Consider the following 24,455-nt stretch of genomic DNA (forward strand, 5'->3'; position numbering starts at 1 on the left):
TTGAGATAGAAAAGCTTCCAATTTATTTTTCAAACATATGTTTTGCATTAGCAAATAATTTTTACAAAGAAAGAATAAACAGATCATCCTGAAAATAATATACATTGTAGGGTTATTGGTCACACCTGTTTATTAGCAAGCGCTATTGCAGATACATGTATTATTGCAAGTAATGACAGCTGAAAGGAATGCAGCAAGTTCACAGTTGCAAAAGATAACATTCCAATGCATGAAAATGTATACACTCAGATAATTCATTGCAAATGTTACACATTGTTATATAGAGCTTGTGTTCTCAGTACTACATTTTGTTATATATACATGTAGTACTAAGAAAACCTTATCAAGCATAATTAATGCAGTTTTTTAACCAGTGACAGCAAGGCTTTTCTTTGGTAACCAACTGTTTACAGATTCAACATTATCATTCTATTTTGAATCCTGAGATACTGCTGCTTACTCTAAGGGCCCCTTTTACAAAGCCGCAGTAGTAATTCCCCTGCAGCAAATGTAGCAAAGCTCATTCAGTTTCTATGGGCTTCACTGCATACGGCACAGGAGAATTGCTACCGCGGCTTTGTAAATGGAGTCCTACCTATCCAGAGGTAACAAAAATTGTAGAGTAATAAAATATGAGTTCAGAAGTCTTCACACACCATAACCTAAAGCCATTTTGTTTTAAAAATACCTTTAGCAATAATTCTACATTTGAAAAAGCATTATAAAAATTTTTGTAAAAATGTGTATGGGAAATGTATACTAACATTTTATATTACAGATTCTATCATGGAGAAATGAATTCCCAGCAAATGAACAATATGAAAAACTTGAGTGCAATAAACAAAATCTTGATATTTATCATGGTAAAATTCTTGGTCATGCTGGATATTAAGGTAGTCCATTTCATGCTTTTATTTGCATGATAGTCCTGAGCAGAGAAATTTAAATGAATGATGAAATACCATACATTGCCTGAGTTACCCTTTTTTAAATAAAGAAGACTGCCTCCAGAATGCTAGAGAGATTTTGATTTTTCAAATTACAATTTTTGGAACTGACCATTTAACACAATATTAATAGTTTAACCCACTCCCCCCCTTGTTATGAAGCTGCATTATGTTTTTTTTATCGCAGGCCATGGCAATAATAACTCCGTTGCTCATAAGAATTTTATGAGCTTTGTTGCTTTTTACCGCTGCAGCCTGTGATAAAAACCCTAACCTGGCTTAATAAAAAGGGGCATTAATTAGCTGGACACTTCAAAGCCCCTAAAGACATAAGATTTAAGCACAGTTAACTCAAGTTTCAATAAGCTCAAGTCTGTATGCCAGGAGACAAACACGTACAGTACATAAAAAATTATACACTGTTCCAGCTATGGTTTAGTCATATACAGTTTCAAATAAGGCATGTTTTATAAACTGGAAAAAAAATAATTCATGTTTGTTAAAAAAGCAAATCAAAAACAGGTCATCAAAAATGCATTGTAAAAGTAGTTACTACAATATTTGTTCTCTTTGCTTCATAAAAAAAAACTATGAAGGGACAGAGTTCTTTCAGATTTTTTACTGGCAGTCTCAGACAAACTCCAAAAATCTATATTGATTATGATAAAATAGTTAATAAGAACTTTTGTACAAACTATTACATTTTAACAAATCAGATGTGTATTAAGAGAGAGTGCTCAAAAAAGCTGCATATCTTACAAAAAAATGCTAACACTAGTCTGGATCATGTCCCCAAGAAGTTAGATGGCTTAACAGCCTTTCAAAATCAGCCTTTCAAAATTCAATGGCACTGAAAACCAAGGAACATGCACTACAGCTCCAATTATACTTTGGTAACAGAATTTTCACTGTAGTGATAACAGCTCTTTGTAACCAGAACCACCATATTTATATATATTCAGTTCTGGGAGGAATGATTATGTTTTTGCTTTCCCAGGTGGAGATGTAATAAGGCTAGTGATATATGGCTAGTTGATGTGGAAAACTTGAAAGGCAAAGAAAAACACATGCAATAAAAGTACAAAAGTACATAGATGAGATGTAAATGCATGCTATTGACTTGCACACAAACAAATGTTCAGAAGTTATACTTGTTAGTACTAATACAAACATATTTATTTGGAATAACTCCATGTTATACTACCCATTTAAGACTTTTTATTAAGGTGTAAACTCCATGTATGTACGTATATTTTAATAATTTTTTTAAAGAGATGATTTCAAAGTTAATCAGTAACTAGATTTTCTAGGAGTCTGAACGTAGATAAATCCGTAATGTTGCAACATTTCATTTGTCCGATATGGGCTCTCAGATTTCTTAGTGGTCTGCATAGATCTGAATATTAGTTTTCAAATTTCGTATAGGCATTATCCCCTTTAAATAATCCTGAAAAAAAACACAAAGAAAAAAAGTTACTATTCAAGTAATATAATTTTTAAACATTAGAGGTCTTATGTTATACTTTATCTAAACTCCAAGTTTCTTACCAAGCAGAACTGGAAATCAAAATATACAAACTAATTATAAATTACTAAAGTGTGGTGCAGTGGTGAAAGCTACAGAATCAGTACCAGCACCCTGAGATTATGGGCTCAAAACTATACTGGGCAAGTCACTTAATTCCACCATTGCTTCAGGAACATTAGATAGATTGTGAGCCCACCTGGACAGACAAGGAAAATGCTTGAGTACCTGAATAAATTCATGTAAACTGTTCTGAGATCCCTTGGGAAAACGGTATAGAAAATTGAATAAGCCTAACTGCACTTATTGTATACTATAATTTTGACATAGTCATACCAGTTTAATTAACATTTTTCTAACATTTAGCATCTATTAACATAATCATAACTTTCCTTTACATAAAAAATTACTGTATTTTTTCGCTCCATAAGACACACTTTCCCCCCCCCCCCCAAAAGTGGGTGGAAATGTTATATTCATGCTATAAGATGCACAGACAATTTTTTACCCCACTCCAATCCCTCCCTGTCATACCTTTTTAAAATTGCAACCCCCCCCCCCCCCGGTACCTTTTTAAATCCCCCTTAAATCCTGGTGGTCCAGCGGTGTATTGGCAGGAGCGAGCTTTCCATGCTCCTGCCCCTCCCTTACTGGACGGCTGCCTCATTATGTCAGAGCCAGCGGCACACAAGGTAGGAGCAAGCTTTTTGTGCTCCAGCCTGGCCCCGTGCTGCTCCCTGAATGGCTGGCTGCCTTCAGTTCTCAGGGAGGGGGCAGTGGGAGTACTGACTCCGTACATGCCCAGTAAGCGTAAAGTTTACTAAGCTAGAGGAGAGCTCCGGCACATAGGCTTCACCAGCGGACTTCAACTACAAGTGTGCCTGCATACCCCCTGCTTGTCTCCAGAGAAAGCTGGTGTAAGTGTATGTGTACACCTTAAATGCAACAGATAAGTTACATGCTTAAGTAGGGGCAATGCCTATGTTCCACACATGCTCTACCCCTTTTATGTTAATTGCTCTTAGGCACCATACTAATATTTACACACCTAAGTACTAGTATTAACATTTACATGCATAACGCATGGTTACAGAACTACCCTTTTTACGCAGGATAGATAGCACTAGGCTTGATCTAATTAATTTTTTCCAATAATGGATATGCTGGGTAATGGAAATTTTTCCAGATAAAAGCATATAAAGTAAAATAGAAGAGTTTTCTTCAGTTAACAGAACATGGGCAAAGTCTATAATTTCTGTTAGATGATGGGTGATTTCAGAGAAAAGAACTTTGGTTTTAAAGGTGCTTTTCTGAAATGACATGTACAATATATGCTTGTATTTAAAAGCTTTATCCAAGAGGCACTCAATTTTTATATATAAATGTTCTTGTGAGGATCACCAATCAAATTCACCACGATATATATCAAGCTCAATATATACCTCAAACTCCTCACCTTTAATGTATAATCCCTAGCTCCTCAGAAGTACCACCTGGGCTCAAAAGCTTTCAAAGCCCTAGGCTTTATGTACTACCTCCTTACTGGAGCCGTTATCAATTTTTACTCACAAACTTTATTTTAAAATTTTTATTTAACAACCCTTCTAGCATGTTCCAAGGGTACTTAGCTTTTAATTGTGGTCTTCTTTTGAGGGAAATAGGAACCAACATGTTTCACCCACAGAAGGTTTTTTCAAGGTTTATTATCCCTTAGCAAGCTTTACACCGACATATATGACCACTCATATATGTTAGCCAATCACTGATTTTCAGTGGCATTATCAAGATAATACCTCTGAAAATCTTAGCAGACTTCCCTGGCACTATTCAGATAATGCTGAGGTGGAGCCAAGGCAAAATCACAAGTTGTCCAGATAGCACAGTTACTTACCGTAACAGGTGTTATCCAGGGACAGCAGGCAGATATTCTTGACTGATGGGTGACGGCACCGACGGAGCCCCGGTACGGACAATTTTAGAGTGATTGCACTCTAAGAACTTAGAAAGTTCTAGCTAGGCCACACCGTGCGTGCGCGAGTGCCTTCCCGCCCGACAGAGGCGCGCGGTCCCCAGTTAAGATAAGCCAGCTAAGAAGCCAACCCGGGGAGGTGGGTGGGACGCAAGAATATCTGCCTGCTGTCCCTGGATAACATCTGTTACGGTAAGTAACTGTGCTTTATCCCAGGACAAGCAGGCAGCATATTCTTGACTGATGGGTGACCTCCAAGCTAACAAAAAGAGGGATGGAGGGAAGGTTGGCCATTAGGAAAATAAATTTTGTAAAACAGATTGGCCGAAGCGTCCATCCCGTCTGGAGAATGCATCCAGACAATAGTGAGATGTAAAAGTATGAACTGAGGACCAAGTAGCAGCCTCAATGGAAGTGGAACGGAGGAAAGCTACAGACGCTGCCATACTTTGTGGCCCGTGACAGAACCTTCCAGTGTCAGGCCCGACTGAGCATAACAGAATGAAACACAAGCAGCAAGCCAATTGGATAGGGTGCGTTTAGATACAGGATGACCCAACTTGTTAGGATCAAAGGACAAAAACAGTTGAGGAGATGATCTGTGAGGTTTAGTGCGTTCAAGATAGTAAGCCAAAGCACGTTTACAGTCCAAGGTATGCAAAGCCTGTTCACCTGGATGAGAATGAGGCTTCGGAAAAAATTCAGGTAGGACAATGGACTGATTAAAATGAAAGTCAGACACAACCTTAGGGAGAAACTTTGGATGTGTACGGAGAACCACCTTATCATGGTGAAAAACAGTGAAAGGTGGATCGGCCACAAGTGCATGCAACTCACTGACCCTCCTAGCAGAAGTGAGAGCTATAAGGAAGACCACTTTCCAAGTAAGAAATTTGAAATGTGCTGTGGCCAAAGGTTCAAAAGGAGGCTTCATTAAAGTAGAAAAAACCACATTGAGATCCCAGATCACAGGAGGGGGCTTGAGAGGTGGTTTCACGTTGAAAAGGCCCCTCATGAACCTAGAAACCAAAGGATGAGCCGAGAGGGGTTTTCCATGAACTGGCTCATGAAAGGCAGCAATGGCACTAAGATGAACTCTGATAGAAGTAGATTTAAGACCAGAGTCAGACAAGGAAAGAAGATAGTCCAACACCAGTCCCACTGCTAGAGACATGGGATTATGGTGATGTAAGAGGCACCAGGAAGAAAACCGAGACCACTTCTGTTGATAACACTGAAGTGTGGCCGGTTTCCTGGAAGCATCAATGATAGAACGGACAAGCTGAGAAAGGAATGAGTGAGCCGAAGTCAGCCCGAGAGATACCAAGCTGTCAGGTGCAGAGACTGTAAGTTGGGATGCAGTAGGGTCTGCTGATGCTGAGTAAGTAAAGAAGGAAACAGTGGAAGAAGTATGGGTTCCCTGGAACTGAGTTGAAGTAGAAGGGAGAACCAATGTTGCCTGGGCCACCATGGAGCGATGAGAATCATGGTGGCTTGTTCCCTCTTGAGCTTGAACAATGTCCGCAGCATGAGCGGTAGAGGAGGAAATGCATATAGGAAGAGATTGGTCCAATCCAGGAGAAATGCATCGGGTGCCAGACGGTGAGGAGAGTAGAGTCTGGAGCAAAACAGGGGCAGCTGATGATTGTGAGGAGCTGCAAAAAGGTCCACCTGAGGAGTGCCCCATTGAGCGAAAATGGACTGGAGAGTCAAGGGGTCGAGAGTCCATTCGTGAGGTTGGAGAAGTCTGCTGAGATTGTCTGCTAAGGAATTCTGCTCCCCTTGAATGTAGACAGCCTTCAGGAATAAATGACGAGCTGTCGCCCAAGACCAAATCCGTTAGGCTTCCTGACACAACAGGCGAGAGCCCGTCCCTCCCTGTTTGTTGATGTAGTACATTGCAACTTGATTGTCTGTGCAAATGAGTAGTACTTGAGGAAAGAGAAGATGCTGAAATGCCTTGAGGGCATAAAACATTGCTCGGAGTTCCAGGAAATTGATGTGGTGTTTCTTTTCCTGGGCAGTCCAAAACCCCTGAGTTTGGAATTCGTTCAAGTGAGCTCCCCAGGCATAAGGGGATGCGTCTGTGGTGGTCACGAGATGATGAGGAGGTAGAGGACATTCAGACACTGTCTTAATCTCAGACACTTTTCTCACATACTCACTACTTTTATCCCTTAAATTTCTATTTTTAACATTTAAACTTTCACACTTGGAAATGGCAGGGAGAACACGGAGCGCCAAGACTACTATCAAGTTCAACACTCCAGTATCTGGAGAGACCCAGGGGATGGCCAAGGACTCTACACAGAAGGAAGAAAGTGCCACTGAGCGGAGGACAGATGTCTCAGTGCTGACCGAGGCCATCCCCCTCCCACGGTATGCTACAGTCTCTACGCAGACAGAGGAGATGAGACAGGTAGAAGTAGACGAGGATATCATGCAGGAACTGCAGAGCCTCAGGGAGGAGGTGAAACGCTTGAGGTGCATCAGGGAGGACGAGGCCTTCATCGACGATGCCATCCAGGAATTGTCTCACATCACAGAACGAACCCACGACAAGTCCATTCTTGGCACTTCCAAACCTACGGCTCTAAATTCTACGATTGGAATACAGGAAATGATTGGAGATGCCGGTCCCTGGCAGCTGGTAACCTCCTCTACTGGCAGGCGAAGAAACCCCCCCCCATTCTCACTTTCTTCTTCTTTTTCTCTCAAACAGGGCAATTCTACACCAACCCCACAACTCTCCCTGAAGAACAGATTTCATGTCCTTCAAGAAGGAACTGTCGAGGATGAAACAGAAGGGGCTCAGGAGAATTCCAAACACAGAACATCGGCTATAGTAATCGCTGATCAACCCCCTAGGAAGGAGCGTAGAGTGGTGGTCATCGGGGACTCCATGCTAAGAGGCACCGAAGGGCCAATTTGCAGACCAGATTTGCAATCAAGGGAGGTCTGCTGTCTCCCTGGAGCCAGGATCAGAGACATCACCACCAGTCTAGACAAACTTCTGAAACCTACTGACCATTTCCCTATGTTTCTTATTCATGTAGGTACCAACGATACTGCCAGGAGCACATCAGACAGCATCCCTAAAGACTTCGAAGCCCTGGGAAAGAAGCTGAAGCAGACAGGAGCACAGGTGGTCTTCTCATCAATTCTCCCAGTAAGAGGCAAAGGCAGAGACAGGGAAGAGCGTATCCATTGGACCAACGAGTGGCTTCGCAAATGGTGTTTGGAGATGAACTTTGGATTCCTAGACCACGGAGAGGCGCTACAAGGACTACAGGGATCTGACGGACTACACCTGACCAAGAAAGGCAAGAAAGTATTTGGACATCGACTAGCACGACTACTTCGGAAGGCTTTAAACTAGGTAAGTTGGGGGAGGGTACATACACACATTCCAGAAAAGCAAGGATCCACCCTGAGGAAGCAAATAGCACCCACACTTCTGAGCCTAGGGTAAGTACCCATAGTATACACAAAAAAATAGGAGCCATACTAACAGGGACAGGAGTTTGGAGAGCTATGTATGTTAACGCATACAGCTTGGGCAACAAAATCCTGGAACTAGAAACAGAGATAAGGAATGCTGACCTTGACGTAGTAGCGATATCCGAGACCTGGTTCACAGACTCGCATGGATGGGATATGGTTATACCAGGCTACAAACTACTTCGTCGGGACAGAGAGGGCAAGTTAGGAGGGGGGGTAGCACTATACACTAAGGATAATATCATAACCACCAGAATCACAGAGGTTAGATACACAGGGGAATCACTCTGGGTGAACCTGGCCAGAGGGAATGAAAAATGCCTTTACCTCGGTGTGGTATACAGGCCTCCAAGACAAAAGGAAGACAAAGACAAGGAATTGATAGAAGACATAGAGAACATCACTTTGCGTGGCGACACAGTACTGTTGGGGGACTTCAACATGCCAGATGCAGATTGGAACACACTCTCAGCAACTACGTGTGGTAGCAGAAGAATATTAACCTCCATCAAGGGTGCGCAACTAAAACAAATGGTATTAGAACCCACAAGGGAACAGGCAATACTGGACCTGGTACTCACCAACGGAGACAGTGTCTCGGAGGTATTAGTAGAGGACACGCTGGCCACCACTGACCATAACATGGTATGGCTCAACCTCAGGAAAGGCTTCTCTAAATCAAACACAGCGACGAGGGTCCTCAACTTTAGGGGCGCAGACTTCGACAATATGGGAGACTTTGTCCATCGAGAGCTGCATAACCATGCAGAAACCGACAATCCGGAAACTATGTGGTCAAATCTGAAATCCATACTGAACGAGGCAACTAACCGCTACATAAATACAGTAAGCAAACGCCGGAGAAACAAAAGACCACAATGGTCAACAAGGAAATTTCGGAACTCATTAAAAAGAAAAAAGAAGCATTTATCACCTACAAACATCTTGGGAAGAGGGAGGCAAAAGAAGACTATCTGTTCAAATCTAAAGCTGTCAAAAAAGCAGTCAGAGAGGCTAAGCTCCAAACAGAAGAAGATCTAGCATGGAACATTAAAAAAGGGGATAAATCCTTTTTCAGGTACATTAGCGACAGGAAGAGAAACAAAGATGGGATAGAACGCCTCAGGCAATCAGACGGAAACTTTGCAGAATCTGATTCTACCAAGGCAGAACTACTAAACGAATACTTCTGCTCAGTATTCACCTGTGAAGCGCCGGGAGCTGGTCCACAACTACAGACAAAAGACAGCCAAAATGACCTGTTTCAGGATTTCGAGTTTACGCCCAGTAGCGTCTACTACGAACTTTCAAGACTCAAAGTAGACAAAGCCATGGGACCAGACAATCTACACCCCAGGGTGCTCAGAGAGCTGTGTGATGTTCTGGCTGAACCACTATCAGTGCTCTTCAATCTTTCCATGCGCACGGGAAGAGTACCCCTGGACTGGAAAACGGCTAACGTAATTCCACTACACAAAAAAGGCTGCAGAACAGAAACAGAAAATTACAGACCGGTGAGTCTCACATCCATAGTGTGCAAACTCATGGAAACACTGATCAAACAGAAACTCGACAAAATTCTAGACGAAGAAAATCTACGTGATCCACACCAACACGGATTTACCAGGGGAAGGTCCTGCCAATCAAATCTGATTGACTTCTTTGACTGGGTGACTAGTCATCTGGATGCCGGGGAGTCCCTGGATGTGATATATTTGGACTTCAGCAAAGCTTTTGATAGCGTCCCACACCGTAGGCTGTTGAACAAACTAAAATCGATGGGATTAGGGGATACACTCACTACATGGGTTAAGGATTGGCTAAGCGGTAGACTTCAAAGGGTGATGGTAAACGGTACCCCCTCCAAAACGTCAGCCGTGACGAGTGGAGTACCACAGGGTTCCGTCTTAGGGCCGATTCTAAACTAAACTAAACTAAACTAAACCTTAAGTTTGTATACCGCATCATCTCCACAGAAGTAGAGCTCGACACGGTTTACAGGAATTACAAAAGAAAGGAGTTACAATGGGAAGAAGAGGAGCTTGGCAATAAGAGGAGAGAGAAGGGATTAAGTGTAGAGGAGAGGGGGGGAGTGGTTACATTTTGGAGAAAAGCCAAGTTTTCAAATGTTTTCTGAAGTGTTGGAGGGAGGTCGCGCTCCGGAGAGGGGCGGATAAGCTGTTCCACAGCTCGGTGATCTTGAAGAGGAGGGATGTTCCAAGTTTACCTGTATGGGAAATGCCTTTTAAAGAGGGGAATGATAGTATGAATTTCTGAGAGGATCTGGTGGAGTTGGGATTTGCGGAGAGCCAGGATAGTGGAAACAGGGGAGGAAGGATACCGTGTAATGACTTGAAGGTTAGGCAGGCGCATTTGTAGTGGACCCTGAGGAAAACTGGGAGCCAGTGAAGCTTAGATAGAAGCGGGGAGACGTGGTCAAATTTGCTTTTTGCGAAAATTAATTTAGCCGCGGTATTCTGAATCCGCTGGAGTCTGAGAAGACTTTTCTTTGTTAGGCTTAGGTAGATGGAGTTGCAGTAATCCAGTCTAGAAAGAATAATGGATTGAACGAGGATAGCGAAGTGTTGTTGGTGGAAGCAGGATCTGACTTTTCTTAGCATGTGAAGGTTGAAAAAAGCATTTTTTTACTAAGGAGTTGAGGTGATCGTTGAAGGACAGTGTAGAGTCCAAGATGATTCCCAGAACTTTGCTTGAGTGTTCAAGCGGCAGGTTGGTGCCTGAGGATAGTGGGATGAGGGTGGGCAGCTGATCTAATTTTGGGCCTAGCCAAAGGAGTTTTGTTTTGGTCTCATTGAGTTTCATTTGAACGGTGAGAGCCCAGGATTGGAGGTTCGTTATACAAGAAGAGATGTTGTCGGAGAGGTTGGTGAGGTTGGAGTCGGTCTCGAGGAGGACTAGAATGTCGTCGGCGTAGGTGTAGAGTGTCTCGAAGGGGGAAAGTTTGAGGAGTTTCAGAGAGGACATATAAACGTTGAAAAGAATCGGGGATAGAGGTGAACCCTGAGGAACCCCGCAAATCGGTTTCCAAGGGGAGGATGAGATACCGTTCATGTTAACGAAGTAGGAGCGAGAACGTAGGAATTTTGAGAACCAATCTAAGACTGTGGAGTTTATGCCAATTTCAGAAAGTTGAAGGATTAGTATGTCATGATGGACAATGTCGAAGGCTGCGGAAAGATCAAATTGAAGAAGGACAGCGAACTTGTTGCAAGAGTGAAGATGTTGGACTTTTGAAATTAAAGAGGCCAAAAGGGATTCAGTGCTAAAGTTGGGTCTGAAGCCATGTTGGTAGGGTAGTAGAATGGAGAATCTCTCAAGATAGGATGAGAGTTGGGTGGCTATGATGGACTCCAGCATCTTGGTCAGGAGAGGGATGTTAGCTATTGGGCGATAGCTGGACGGTGTGGAGGGGTTTAGATCGGCTTTTTTCAAAAGAGGGGATAAGGCAATGACTCCCATTTCTGCAGAAAATAGGCCTGAGAGTAAAGCAGAATTTATAAGTTTGGTGAGAGATGAGATGGCTTGTGTGGGAATATTTTCGTATAAGTAGGAGGGGAAAGGATCCAAGGTGCAGTTGCAGGCTTTTAACTTGAGGCAGAGTTTGGAAACCTGGGAATCGGAGACGAGATCGAAGGTGGTCCAGGATCTATCGGCTGGGATATGGTTGGCATCGGTTAGATTGGGGTTGGGGGCGGCGAGCACAAGGGAGTTATAAGAGGGTGTTGGAGGGAAGGAGCATCGTAAGGTGGTGACTTTCTCATTGAAGAATTTTGCTAGTTCATCAGCAGATGGAGAGGAGAGGGGTGTGGCGGAATCATGTTTGGAGGATATGGAACGCCAAATGTTGAACAGTGTATTACTTTGGTTGTTGGATCTGGAGATTTTATTGCCATAGTAGTTCTTTCTTGATTTTTTTAATTCAGTATTATAGAACTTGATGTTCTCCCTCCAGGACTGTCTGTCGGTGGTGGATTTAGATTTTTTCCATTTTCTTTCCAGTATTCGACATTTCTGTTTCAGATGTCTGTGGTATGGAAGGTACCAGGGAGCCTTGCGGGAGTAGGAGACGGTTTTAGTTGATAGTGGAGCAAGGGAGCGGTAGGTGGTTTCAGAGAGGGTGATCCAGTTGAGCCAGTTGGATTCAGGGCTTGGAGGATTGGGAGTGATGGAAAATAGGTTGAGGAATTTGTTCCAGAACAGGTCGCTCGTAATTTTTTTCGGAAGGTAATGGGATTGGGGGTGCGTGGTGGTGGTTCGAGGTATGACATGAAGATGGGGAGGCAGAAAGCTCCTAGGAAATGGTCGGACCAAGGGACAGGTTCCCAGCGAGTGTCGTCCACCGAGGTTTTGTAATCGGTGAGGTCGAGGAAGGTGATAAGGTCTAACGTATGCCCCTTTTCATGGGTTGGGAAGAGAGCCGGGGGGGGGGGAAGCCTAGAGAGTTGAGGAAATTATTGAAATCGATAACATCCTTGTTGGTGGTGTCGTTTATGTGAAGGTTAATATCTCCAATGATTAGTAGTCTTTGAAATTTGAGGAATGCGTTAGTGATGGTCTCAAGGACGAGATCAGAGGATTTATTCCAAGGGGAGGGAGGGCGGTATAGTAGAAGGATGCCCAGTGGGTGAGGATGGAGTTCATCATTGACAGAGGCTAGCATGTATTCTAGGGAGGCGTGGCTGCCCTTTTCTAGCAATTGGACGTCGAAGAATGATTTGTGAAGGAGTGCCAGGCCACCTCCTTTTCGATTAGTTCTGGGGGAGAAGAGGCCTTGGTAACCGTGAGAACAAAGTTCGTTTTGAGAGAATATGTCGTCTTTTGTGATCCATGACTCCGTGATGAATAGGAATCCAGGGTTAAGATCTTCAAGAAGGTCCTTCAGGATTTGGGTTTTGTTGCATGCAGATCTGGCATTGCAGTAGAGAGACGGTACTGGGGTTAGGGTTTCTATTCAATTTATTCATAGGAGATATGACCCAAGGGCTCAGAGGAAAAGTATCACTGTTTGCCGATGATGCCAAACTATGCAACATAGTAGGTAAAAGCAGTGTGCCTGACAATATGACACAAGACCTACGACAGCTGGAACAGTGATCGTCAACTTGGCAGTTAAGCTTCAATGCTAAAAAATGTAAAGTGATGCACCTAGGAAAAAAAAATCCACACAGAACTTATACACTAAATGGTGAAACCTTGACCAGGACCATGGTGGAACGTGATCTAGGAGTTATCATCAGTGATGATATGAAGGCTGCCAATCAAGTGGAGAAGGCTTCGTCCAAGGCAAGACAAATGTTGGGCTGCATCCGTAGGGGTTTTGTCAGCAGGAATCCTGAAGTCATAATGCCGCTGTACAGATCCATGGTAAGACCTCATCTGGAGTATTGTGTTCAATTCTGGAGACCACACTACCGGAAAGATGTGCTGAGAATTGAGTCGGTTCAGCGAACGGCTACCAAGATGGTCTTGGGGCTCAGGGATCTCACGTATGAAGAAAGGCTAAAAAAACTGCGGATGTACTCACTGGAGGAACGAAGAGAGAGGGGAGACATGATTGAGACCTTTAAGTATATTACGGGACGTATAGAGGTGAAGGATGATATCTTCTGTCTTACAGGGCCCTCGGTCACCAGAGGGCACTCGCTGAAAGTCAAGGGAGGGAAATTTCTTGGTGATGCCAGGAAATACTTCTTCACCGAAAGGGTGGTCGATCATTGGAACGAGCTACCTCGGCAAGTAATTGAGGCCAACAACGTGTCAGATTTTAAGAGAAAATGGGATATCCAGTGGGATCTCTAGGGGAGTAAAAGTCAGGGAGTGGGTCATTGGTATGGGCAGACTTGATGGGCCGCGGCCCTTTTCTGCCGTCAATTTCTATGTTTCTATGTTTCTAGATGAAACAGTAGACCTCTGGATAGATTTGAAGATGTCAACCACCAAAGAAGCGACTGTCGAAGAGACGAGGTCACAGATATGTGTTGAGAGCAAGGATCCATCGCTTGTGACCACTGGGTCGCTAGGGTCCATTGAGGAGTACGCAGGTGGAGACGTGCGAAGGGGGTGACATGTACTGTTGAAGCCATGTGCCCCAAGAGCACCATCATGTGATTCGCAGAAATGGTAATCTGTTGAAACACCTGCCGACAGAGATGAAGGATGGTCTGAAGGCAGTTGGATGGAAGAAACGCCCTCATCAGAACAGTGTCCAGAATGGCTCCAATGAATTGAAGTCGCTGGGTTGGAATGAGGTGCGACTTGGGTAGATTGATTTCGAAACCCAACAGTTGAAGGAAGTGAATGGTCTGGTTGGTGGCAAGCAGAACAGCCTGAGGAGAATAAGCCTTGATCAGCCAGTCGTCCAAGTAAGGGAAGACTTGAAAATTGTGAGAGCGGAGATAGGCCGCTACCACAATCAGACACTTGGTGAATACCCTGGGAGAGGAGGCCAGACCGAAGGGTAGCACCTTGTACTGATAATGATTTTGATTGATGAGAAAGCGTAGATATTGCCTGGACGTCAGATGGATAGGAATATGTGTGTAAGCCTCTTTTAGATTGAGGGAGCATAGCCAGTCGCCCTGAGAGAGAAGAAGGTAGAGGGTGGAAAGAGAGAGCATTTTGAACTTCTCCTTGACCAAACATTTGTTGAGATCTCTGAGATCTAATATAGGTCTGAGGTCTCCGGTCTTTTTGGGAACTAGAAAGTACCTGGAGTAAAATCCCTGACCTCGCTGATCTTGAGGAACTTCTTCGATGGCATTGAGAAGAAGGAGGGATTGAACCTCTTGAGCTAGAAGGAGGGACTGAGACTTGTTGGAAGCAGACTCTTTTGGCAGGCCTAACGGCGGAGGAGTCTGAAAATTGAGGGAGTAGCCGTGGGCTATGATAGAAAGCACCCATTGGTCAGTGGTGATTACTTCCCATCGAGTCAGAAAAATGTTTAGTTGACCTCCTATAGGCTGTGGAAGAGGACATGAGGGAGGAAGACTGGCAATGCCCTGGAGAAGTGAGTCAAAAGGGCTGAGTCGGTTTAGACTGAGCAACAGGCTTTATGGCAGGCGGCTGTTGTTGGCGAGCCTGTTGTTGTTGCTGCCGTTGCCTCCGAGGCTGAGGAGGATGAGGCTGAATTGGCCGAGCAGAAAAACGCCTCTGATACGACGTCTGCTGCCTAAAAGGACGAGGAGGAGGGGGTTTCTTTTTGTTTTTCAATAAAGTATCCCACCTCGTCTCATGAGCAGAAAGCTTCTGAGTGGTGGTATCCAGAGAATCACCAAACAGCTCATCACCCAGGCAGGGAGCATTGGCAAGGTGGTCCTGGTGGTTCACATCAAGGTCTGAGACGCGAAGCCATGCCAATCGTCTCATCGCTACAGACATAGCAGTAGCTTGGGATGTCAGTTCAAAAGTGTCATAGATGGAACGGACCATAAACTTCCTGAGCTGCAAGAGACTGGCAGTGCATTGCTGAAAAGCAGAAAGCTTGCGGTCAGGAATATTACATTACATTACATTACATTAGGGATTTCTATTCCGCCATTACCTTGCGGTTCAAGGCGGATTACAAAAGGTTAATTAAAAAAGTAGAGTTACAATGATTAGCTAGAGAGGTAAGTTGTAGATCTTATAAACATTTAACGTGTTGTTGTGGGTGAGGTGGTTTGTAAAAGAATTAATAGGTGGTCACAGTGGAGGTTCTTTTGTTATTGTTAGTGCGGTAATGGGTAGATCTAATGTCAGTTTTAGAGTTACTAAGAGGTCGTGATGTTATTGCTGCTTCAGGAATTTCTTGAAAAGTATGGTTTTTATTTCTTTTCTGAACGTCCTATAGTCTGGGGTGGTCATCAGAAGGTTGGAGATCTGGTTGTCCAAAATATATTTTTGAAAAGTGGCCATCTGCTGAATAAGATGTTTCAGGTAAAAGGAAAAATGGAATGCATAGTTACCTGAACGGTTGGCCAACATAGCATTTTGGTAAAGTCGTTTACCAAATTTGTCCATAGCCTTGCCCTCTCTGCCAGGAGGGACAGATGCATACACACTAGAGCCTGCAGATTTTTTTAGGGTTGACTCCACCAGCAAAGATTCGTGTGGAAGCTGAGGTTTGTCAAACCCTGGAATAGGAATAACTTTATAAAGTGATTCCAATTTCCTTGGAGCTCCTGGAATGGTAAGAGGAGTTTCCAAATTTTTGTAAAAAGTTTCCCTTAATATATCATGAAGGGGTAACTTTAAAAATTCTTTGGGAGGTTGGTCAAAGTCTAAAGCATCCAGGAATGCTTTTGACTTCTTAGAATCAGACTCCAAGGGGAGAGAAAGGGTGTCTGATATTTCCCTAAGAAATTTGGTGAAGGAAGAGTGCTCTGGCTTACTAGCAGGATCCTGCACCGATGGGTCAGCCTCATCCGATGAAAAATCCTCCTCGGTACCGAGGGAATCCTCGGAATCATCCCATAAATCAGGGTCACGTACCGATGGAAGACGGCCCTGAGATAGAGGAGTAGAGGATTCGGTATGCCTGGTTTTGCGTACCGATTTGCCTGAACGCATCGACACCGTACCTGGTGACTGTAAAACGGTACGGGTGTCAGAGAGCGGTACCGGATCAGAGGCCGAGTGAGCAGTACGTCGAAGAGACTTTGGCTCTGCCGATAAAATAGGCAAAGACATGGAAGAGGCAGATTTAAGCAGTGCCGATAACGTCGATGCCGACAAAATAGGCTGGTCGACGATCGGTACCATAGGCTCAGTGGGGACCGACACCGGAAGGTTCGGAGTTAGCAGAGCCGGGAGCAGGTGTTGTAATTGCTCCTTAAGCTGGACCTGGAGGATGGATGCTATACGCTCATCCAGAGATGGTCCCGATGGCACCGGTACCGCTTTTTTCTTGCTCGGTACCTGCGGTGCAGCTCGACGCTCAGGCGAAGTCGATGCCGATGAAGAGGCAGTGACTTCTATGGGAGCGGAGCGTTTGCGGGGCCGGCGCACAGTCTGCAGGATTTGGCTCACTGCATGTTCGACTGGCGGGCCAAGAACAGTAAGGGATGGCTTCTTAGCCAGCTTACCTGCAGGGTGCGACACCGAAGATGCATCTTGCGGTGTCGAAACCACCGGTGTCGATTTGGAGGAAGTTGCTGGAGTCGATGCCGGTGGAACTTCCATAGCGGCACCGAAAAGAATCCGCTGTTGAATTTGGCGATTTTTCAAAGTTCTCTTTTGAAGAGAACTACAGTGGGTGCACGTTTCTGCCCTATGGTCCGGACCCAAACACTGAAGGCACCACTTGTGCGGGTCGGATAAGGAAATAGGGCGTGAACACTGCTGACACTTTTTAAAACCCAGTGAAGGGGGCATGAAGGGAAAAACGGCCGTAGCAAAATTGAAGCCCGAGGCTTCGATGGTGCCAACAGGCCCCGCCGGGGCCGACCGAAAAAAGTCGAAAAAAATAAGACTTTTTTTTTTTTTTTTTTAATTTTTATCAAGAAAAGAAATAAAAAAGAAAACGTGAAGAGTTTCACGAGAAAAAATACGCGAGCGGGAAGGCGAAAAAAAGAGTATCCAACAGTCGTTGGAAACACGCGTCTTCTTAGCTCCGCGGAAACTAAGAAACTGGGGACCGCGCGCCTCCGTCGGGCGGGAAGGCACTCGCGCACGCGCGGTGCGGCCTAGCTAGAACTTTCTAAGTTCTTAGAGTGCAATCACTCTAAAATTGTCCGTACCGGGGCTCCGTCGGTGCCGTCACCCATCAGTCAAGAATATGCTGCCTGCTTGTCCTGGGATAAACCTATGATATTCAGTGTCCTATCTTTTCTGGCAAGTTATTTGGGCACTGGCACCAATATCAGTGGTATGGATAACTTCTGGCTACTGCTTTATACCTGAATACTGAGGGCCTGATTCTGTATAGGATGCCTGGTCTCAGCAGCCGCCTAAGCAGCTTTTTGAGAATCGCACATGGGCATCCTATACAGAATCAGGCCCTCAGAATCCAGGTATAAAGCAGTAGCCAGAAGTTATCCATATACCACTGATATCAGTGCCAACTGGAGTCTTAGGCCTCCTTTCTAGTGCATCCAGGAATGCACTGGAAAGGAGGCCTAAGACTCCGATTGGCCCAGGTGCCTAGCCATCTGAGCCAATCAGGACCTTAGGATCCTCCCCAGTGCATCTCAGAATGGAAGGGGAAGGGGAAGGCCCGCCATTTTCCATTGGCGAGCCTGCCAGCCGAAGGGTGTATGCCGAACCTTCTGTTTATAAGATACATGGGTGGGGGAGTGATCTCCCCTTTAGGGAGATTGCTGGGCGAGTGTGGAGGGGTGTCAACGGGTGGAGGATTGGTCGGACGGTGGTAGAAAGGAACAGATGGTAAAGGAGGGAGGGAAGGATGGTGGTGGAAAGGAATAGAACAGACATTGAAAGAGGGTAGAGAGGAACAGACCCTGAAAGGAAATGTGGAAGACAGAGTGGGGAGAAGACGCTGGAAGGGAAGAAGACAGATGCCAGACTATGGGGGAGCGGAGGGAAGAAAATGGGCCCAACCCGACCATGTGCCCAAGGCCCCGCCCCCAGGAGGGACCTAAGGCTCCCGGGCCTATTCTGATTGGCCCAGGCGCCTTAGGCCCCACCAGTAGGCAGAGCTTTGGGATGGATGGGCCAATCCGGCCTCATTCCGTCATTGGCTGCCTGCCGGACAGGCGGGTTTGGCTCCCGTCTGTCCGGCCAACTACACAAAGGTACGGGGAAGGGGGGTGGGGGTGTCGTGGGGGTCGGCCAGGGGGGTCGCGGGTTGGCTGGGGGGGCGGTCGGAGGTTCTTGGGGGGGGCAGTCATTGGGGGTAGGGGGGTTTGCGTCGAGGGCAGGAGGGCCTGGGATCCCTCCTGCCCGTAATGTAGTGCAGGGTGGGGGTAGGGGGTCGCCGTGGCCAGGAGGGTTTGGGCTCCCTCCTGGCCCGAACAACTAGCGGGGGGGGTCGCCAGGGCCAGGAGGACTTGGGCTCCCTCCTGGCCCGATATTGTCGGGGAGTTGGGGAGTCGGCGGGGCAAGAGGGCTTGGGCTCCCTTTTGCCCCGATCGTGTCGGGGAGTCGGGGGGCAAGAGGGCTTGAGCTCCCTCTTGCCCCGATCGTGTCGGGGGTGCCGCGGTTGGCTGGGGCAAGAGGGCTTGAGCTCCCTCTTGCCCCGATCGTGTCGGGGGTGCCGCGGTTGGCTGGGGCAAGAGGGCTTGAGCTCCCTCTTGCCCCGATCATGTCGGGGGTGCCGCGGTTGGCTGGGGCAAGAGGGCTTGAGCTCCCTCTTGCCCCGATCGTGTCGGGGAGTCGGGACCGCCAAGAGGAAGCAGCAGGACATCGGTAGGAGCTTCTACATGATGGGGGGGGGGGTCGGGAGGCTGTGGGGGTGCGAGCGGTCCTTCAGGGTGGGGGTGTGGGTGCGTGCGAGCGGTCCTTCGGGGTGGGGTGAATCGGACATCGGGGGAGGCATCAGGCTTTCAGGGTGGGGACAGGACTTCAAGGGGGAGAGGAGAGTCGGGGCGGGCGAAAGGAGAGACGGGGTGGCCAGAGAAGAGTCGGGGCGGGCGAAAGGAGAGTCGGGCAGCATGCGCGGTATACGGGTGTGCGCGGTATATAAAAATTTCTGTACATAAATTTGTGTTTTTCGCGTGCTATACCCGTGTGCGCGTTTTACACGGGTACGCGTTATCTACGTGAAAATACGGTACTTGACTACTGTAACATCGCTTATTTAGCAATTTCCCAAAAGAATATGCAACGTTTACAATTGATGTAAAATGCAGCAGTCAGACTGATCTTTGGGCTGAGGAAGTTTGACCACGTGACACCCTACTACCGGCAGCTGCATTAGCTGCCAATGGCGGCGCGCGTAAAGTTTAAATTTGCCTGCTTTTGCTTTAAAGCACTACACGGACTTGCCCCTAAATACATAACTGACCTTTTCTTCTTCTCAGCCAACAGACACAAGAGAAGTTCACATTCCAATTTCGTTTCCCCCCCAGTTCGAGGTTGTAAACTGAAAAAACACCATGAATACCTTCTCTCACACCAAGCAGCATCATGGGGTAAAGACCTAGAACAATTGCTTTCGCCCACTACTTATGGGGAATTTAGGAAACGTCTAAAAACACACTTGTTCCTAAAGCATCTAGACAACTGATCCTCTCTTCTCTCTCCCCTCTATAGCGATTAACTTGTCCTTTTGATCTCTCTCTCCTCAACAATGAATTTCCTGTCCTATTAATTCTCTTTCTTCCTCCCCTCTTAAAGTCAATTCAATTTGTTACCTTTGCTTAATCTTCTGTAAACCGCATACAACTTCACGGTATTGTGGTATATAAGCTGTTATTATTATTACTATTATATTGAAGATAGGCCCAAGAACCGAGCCCTGAGGCACACCGCTAGTTACTTTCTTCCAGTCCGAGTACTTCCCATTTATGCCCACTCTCTGTCTTCTGTTTTACAGCCATTTTCCTATCCATCTTAGTATATCCCCTTCTATTCCTTGTCTGTAGTTTTCTGAGAAGTCTCTCATGTGGTACTTTGTCGAACGCTTTCTGGAAGTCCAAGTATATTATGTCCACCGGTTCTCCGCTATCGACTTGTTTGTTCACCGTCTCGAAAAACTGAAGTAATTTCGTCAAGCACGACTTCCCTTTCCTGAATCCATGCTGACTACCTCTCAGCAGGTCATGGGTATCCAGATGCTGGACTATGCTATCTTTAATCAAAGCCTCGACCATTTTCCCAGGGACCAATGTGAGACTCACAGGTCTATAGTTTCCCGGTTCTCCTCTTGATCCTTTTTTGAAAATTGTGATGACGTTCGCTATCTTCCAGTCTTCTGGTATCCGTCCGGTTCTAATTGACATGTTAGCGAGGGATTGCCTACATATTTATATTCTGTGCTTGCCACCTTCACAGTATAATAGTAATCAATACTATTGAGATATGAACATTTTTTTCTAGTGGATGAAGAAATGAAGAAAAAAAAAAAAACACCTTCCTCCTTCTTGCTAAGACTGACAATGTGGGCCGGTGGGGTAAATGCTCCGACGCCCACAGGAATTTAATAGGCATTGGAGAATTTGCCTCACAGCATTCGGCCGCATGGTGTTGGAGTATTTGCATCGCAGCACTCGGCTGCATGGCTTAGTAAAAAGAAGGCTGAAATAATTTTTGATTAAGAAATTTTAAATACAAATTTATATTTTTCAAAACACATATGGATTACAAAACAGCTTATAGAAACAAAATATTCAGTAATAAATAAGGGTCTTACCATATTTCTTCCTGATTTCATCATGTCTATTTTTCATTTCTGCTCTCCTGTAGGAGGAAAAAAAACCTGCTTACCAAAACCTAATCAAAAATATATTTGCATTTGATTTGCTACTATCTGGCAGGCAGAAATGCTTGGTCATTTCCTTTGATTCACCATCTTAGGGCATCTTTTACAAAGATGCGCTACCTATTATTAAGCACGCAATGGATTAGCGCGCGCTATAGCGTGTTCTAGCCGAAAAACTACCGCCTACTCAAGAGGAGGCGGCGGCGGCTAGCGCGTGCGGCATTTTAGCGCGTGATATTCCGCGCATTAAAGCCCTAATGCACCTTTGTAAAAGGAGCCCTTTGTTTACTTTTGCAACGAGTGTTATGTATATCAGAAGCACGCCCATGAACAGTTCAAATGAGCAAAGGAAACTAAAAATAATATAAAACAAAGCTGAAACATCATTGACAATATTGCTCCTCACCTCTGGTACATCTCTGAAATCAAGGGCTCATTTTATAAAGGCACGCACTAAAATGCCATGCGCGCTAACCGCTACCGCCTCCTCTCGAGCAGGCGGTAGTTTTTTGGGTAGCCAGCGCTAATCCGATGCGTGCACTAAAAACGCTAGGGCACCTTTGTAAAAGGAGCCCCAAGTGTAGCTCTCGTTTTACCTTTTTCTTTCACAGCATTTTATCATCTCCTTTCTTTGGTGATTTTAGTGCATATCATATTTTTAATATTACCAGAATAGCCTCTCACTGTGACTTATCCTGCTATACACCAATGATATGTGCAAAAAAAATATTTTTGATAATTAAGAGATTTTTTCACAGCTATAGTGTTTGCACATATCATATTTATAGAACATTTTTATCCTACTCTTCTGCACCATCATTAGGTGTGTGTGTGGAGGGGGGTGGAGTCTGAAGCAGTACTGTCCTAAGATGAAACAAGGGAGAGAGGACTGAAAACAGTGACTGTTGGTAGGGGGAGGGGACTTGTGGACAGAAGTATATTAGTGACAGGCAGAAGAACACAAACGGGATAGTACGCCTTAGAACAGCAGATGGGATTTATGTGGAAACAGATTCCGAAAAAGCCAAACTACTGAACGATTACTTCTGCTCAGTCTTTACCTGCGAGGCACCTGGACACGGGCCACAGCTGGAAGCAAAGCCAAGCAAGGAAGACCCATTTCAGAATTTTGGGTTCTCACCAGCTGATGTTTACAGCGAACTGCCAAGACTCCAGGTGAGCAAAGCCATGGGACCAGACAAATTGCACCCACGAGTACTCAGGGAGCTGTGCGATGTCCTGGCGGAACCGTTAACCATGCTCTTCAATCTCTCCCTAAGTACGGGGAGAGTCCCCCTGGACTGGAAAACAGCTAACGTCGTTCCTCTGCACAAAAAGGGTTGCAGAGCGGAGGCTGCAAATTACAGACCAGTGAGTCTCACATCAATAGTGTGTAAACTCATGGAAACACTACTTAAATGTAAATTAGACACGATTTTGGATGAGGGGAATCTAAGGGATCCTAGTCAACATGGATTCACTAGGGGTAGGTCATGCCAATCCAATCTTATCAGCTTCTTTGATTGGGTAACAGGAAAGCTGGACTCGGGAGAGTCTCTGGACATAGTGTACTTGGATTTCAGTAAGGCTTTCGACAGCGTCCCACACCGTAGACTATTAAACAAGATGAAATCAATGGAGTTAGGTGAGACACTAATTGCATGGGTCAATGATTGGCTGAGTGGAAGACGTCAGAGGGTGGTGGTCAACGGCACCCTCTCTGAGACATCGGAGGTGACCAGCGGAGTGCCACAGGGCTCGGTCCTGGGTCCACTCCTTTTTAACATATTCATAAGGGACTTGACCCAAGGGCTTCAGGGTAAAGTAACTCTATTCGCTGATGACGCCAAACTATGTAATATAGTAAGTGAAAGCAATCTGCAGGATAGTATGATGCAGGATCCGCTTACGTTGGAAAACTGGTCCTCGACATGGCAGCTGGGCTTCAACGCTAAGAAATGTAAGGTTATGCATCTCGGTAGCAGAAATCCATGCAAACCTTACACCTTAAATGGAGAAACACTAGCTAGGACTTCAGAAGAAAGAGACTTGGGAGTAATCATCAGTGCAGACATGAAGGCCGCCAAACAAGTAGAGAAGGCCTCATCCAAAGCAAGGCAACTTATGGGATGTATCAATAGAAGCTTCGTTAGCCGCAAATCTGAAGTCATAATGCCACTGTACAGAACCATGGTGAGACCTCATCTGGAGTACTGTGTGCAATTCTGGAGGCCACATTACCGTAAAGACGTGCTTAGAGTTGAGTCGGTTCAGCGGATGGCCACTAGGATGATCTCGGGGCTCAAGGGTCTCTCGTACGAAGAAAGACTAAACAAATTGCAGCTCTACACTCTAGAGGAGCGCAGGGAGAGGGGGGACATGATTGAGACATTTAAATACATCACGGGACGTGTCGAGGTGGAAGAAGACATCTTCTTTCTCAAGGGACCCTCGGTCACAAGGGGGCATCCGTTCAAACTCAGAGGAGGGAAATTCGATAGTGACATAAGGAAGTATTTCTTCACAGAAAGGGTAGTAGATCACTGGAACAAGCTTCCAGAGCAGGTGATCAAGGCCACCAGCGTTATTGACTTTAAGAATAAATGGGATGCCCTAGTAGGATCCTTACGAGGGTCGAGTTAAGGAACTAGGTCATTAGTACTCAGACTTAATGGGGTGGGTCAGTAGAGTGGGCAGACTTGATGGGCTATAGCCCTTTTCTGCCGTCATCTTTCTATGTTTCTATGAAACAAGGGGAGGCAGAGAAGCAAGGCTGGAAAAAGTGGCTATTGGAAGTGGAACAGAGTAACTTAGGCCTAGATTCACTAAACCTCTAAACCGTGCACGATCCATTTGCATGCTGGCTGACGAATTCAGTAAAGGCCTGCATGCAAATGGGGACGATCGTTAACACGCCCCCTACCCATGGCCAGGATCAGTAGAGAGCGATCCCCGCTCATGTGCACATCCTGACAGTAGTGACAGGAGAAGCAGCTCAGCCCCAATCTCTTTTGCCTGCTCCCGGACTCTCCTGCTCTCTGCTGCTGTTCCCTGCAGTGCAAGCCCATGGTTTTAAAGTTGGCCTGCACTGCCGGGCAACGGCATCAGAGAGCAGGAAAGTCGGGGTGAGCAGGC

General features: G+C 45.6%; 1 protein-coding gene and 1 long non-coding RNA gene across 2 annotated transcripts in view; one reads left to right on the top strand and one right to left on the bottom strand.

Annotated features, from left to right (window-relative positions):
* PTTG1IP (PTTG1 interacting protein) overlaps positions 1 to 24,455 on the bottom strand; it is a 54,655-nt gene continuing 30,200 nt past the window's right edge. The window contains exons 6-7 of the mRNA XM_033945891.1: positions 21,252 to 21,298; positions 1 to 2,394 (exon numbers count right to left, since the gene is read on the bottom strand). Of these exons, the coding sequence (XP_033801782.1) occupies positions 2,351 to 2,394; positions 21,252 to 21,298 (91 nt within the window). The 3' untranslated portion in view covers positions 1 to 2,350. The remainder of the gene's footprint in view (positions 2,395 to 21,251; positions 21,299 to 24,455) is intronic.
* On the top strand, positions 6,427 to 13,910 carry LOC117361067. Its single transcript, XR_004539587.1, has 3 exons — positions 6,427 to 6,552; positions 7,821 to 7,824; positions 13,858 to 13,910. It is a non-coding gene; the product is annotated as an uncharacterized LOC117361067 (long non-coding RNA).

This window comes from Geotrypetes seraphini, chromosome 5 (genome assembly GCF_902459505.1).
Source record: "Geotrypetes seraphini chromosome 5, aGeoSer1.1, whole genome shotgun sequence".
NCBI classification, from domain to species: Eukaryota; Metazoa; Chordata; class Amphibia; order Gymnophiona; family Dermophiidae; genus Geotrypetes; species Geotrypetes seraphini.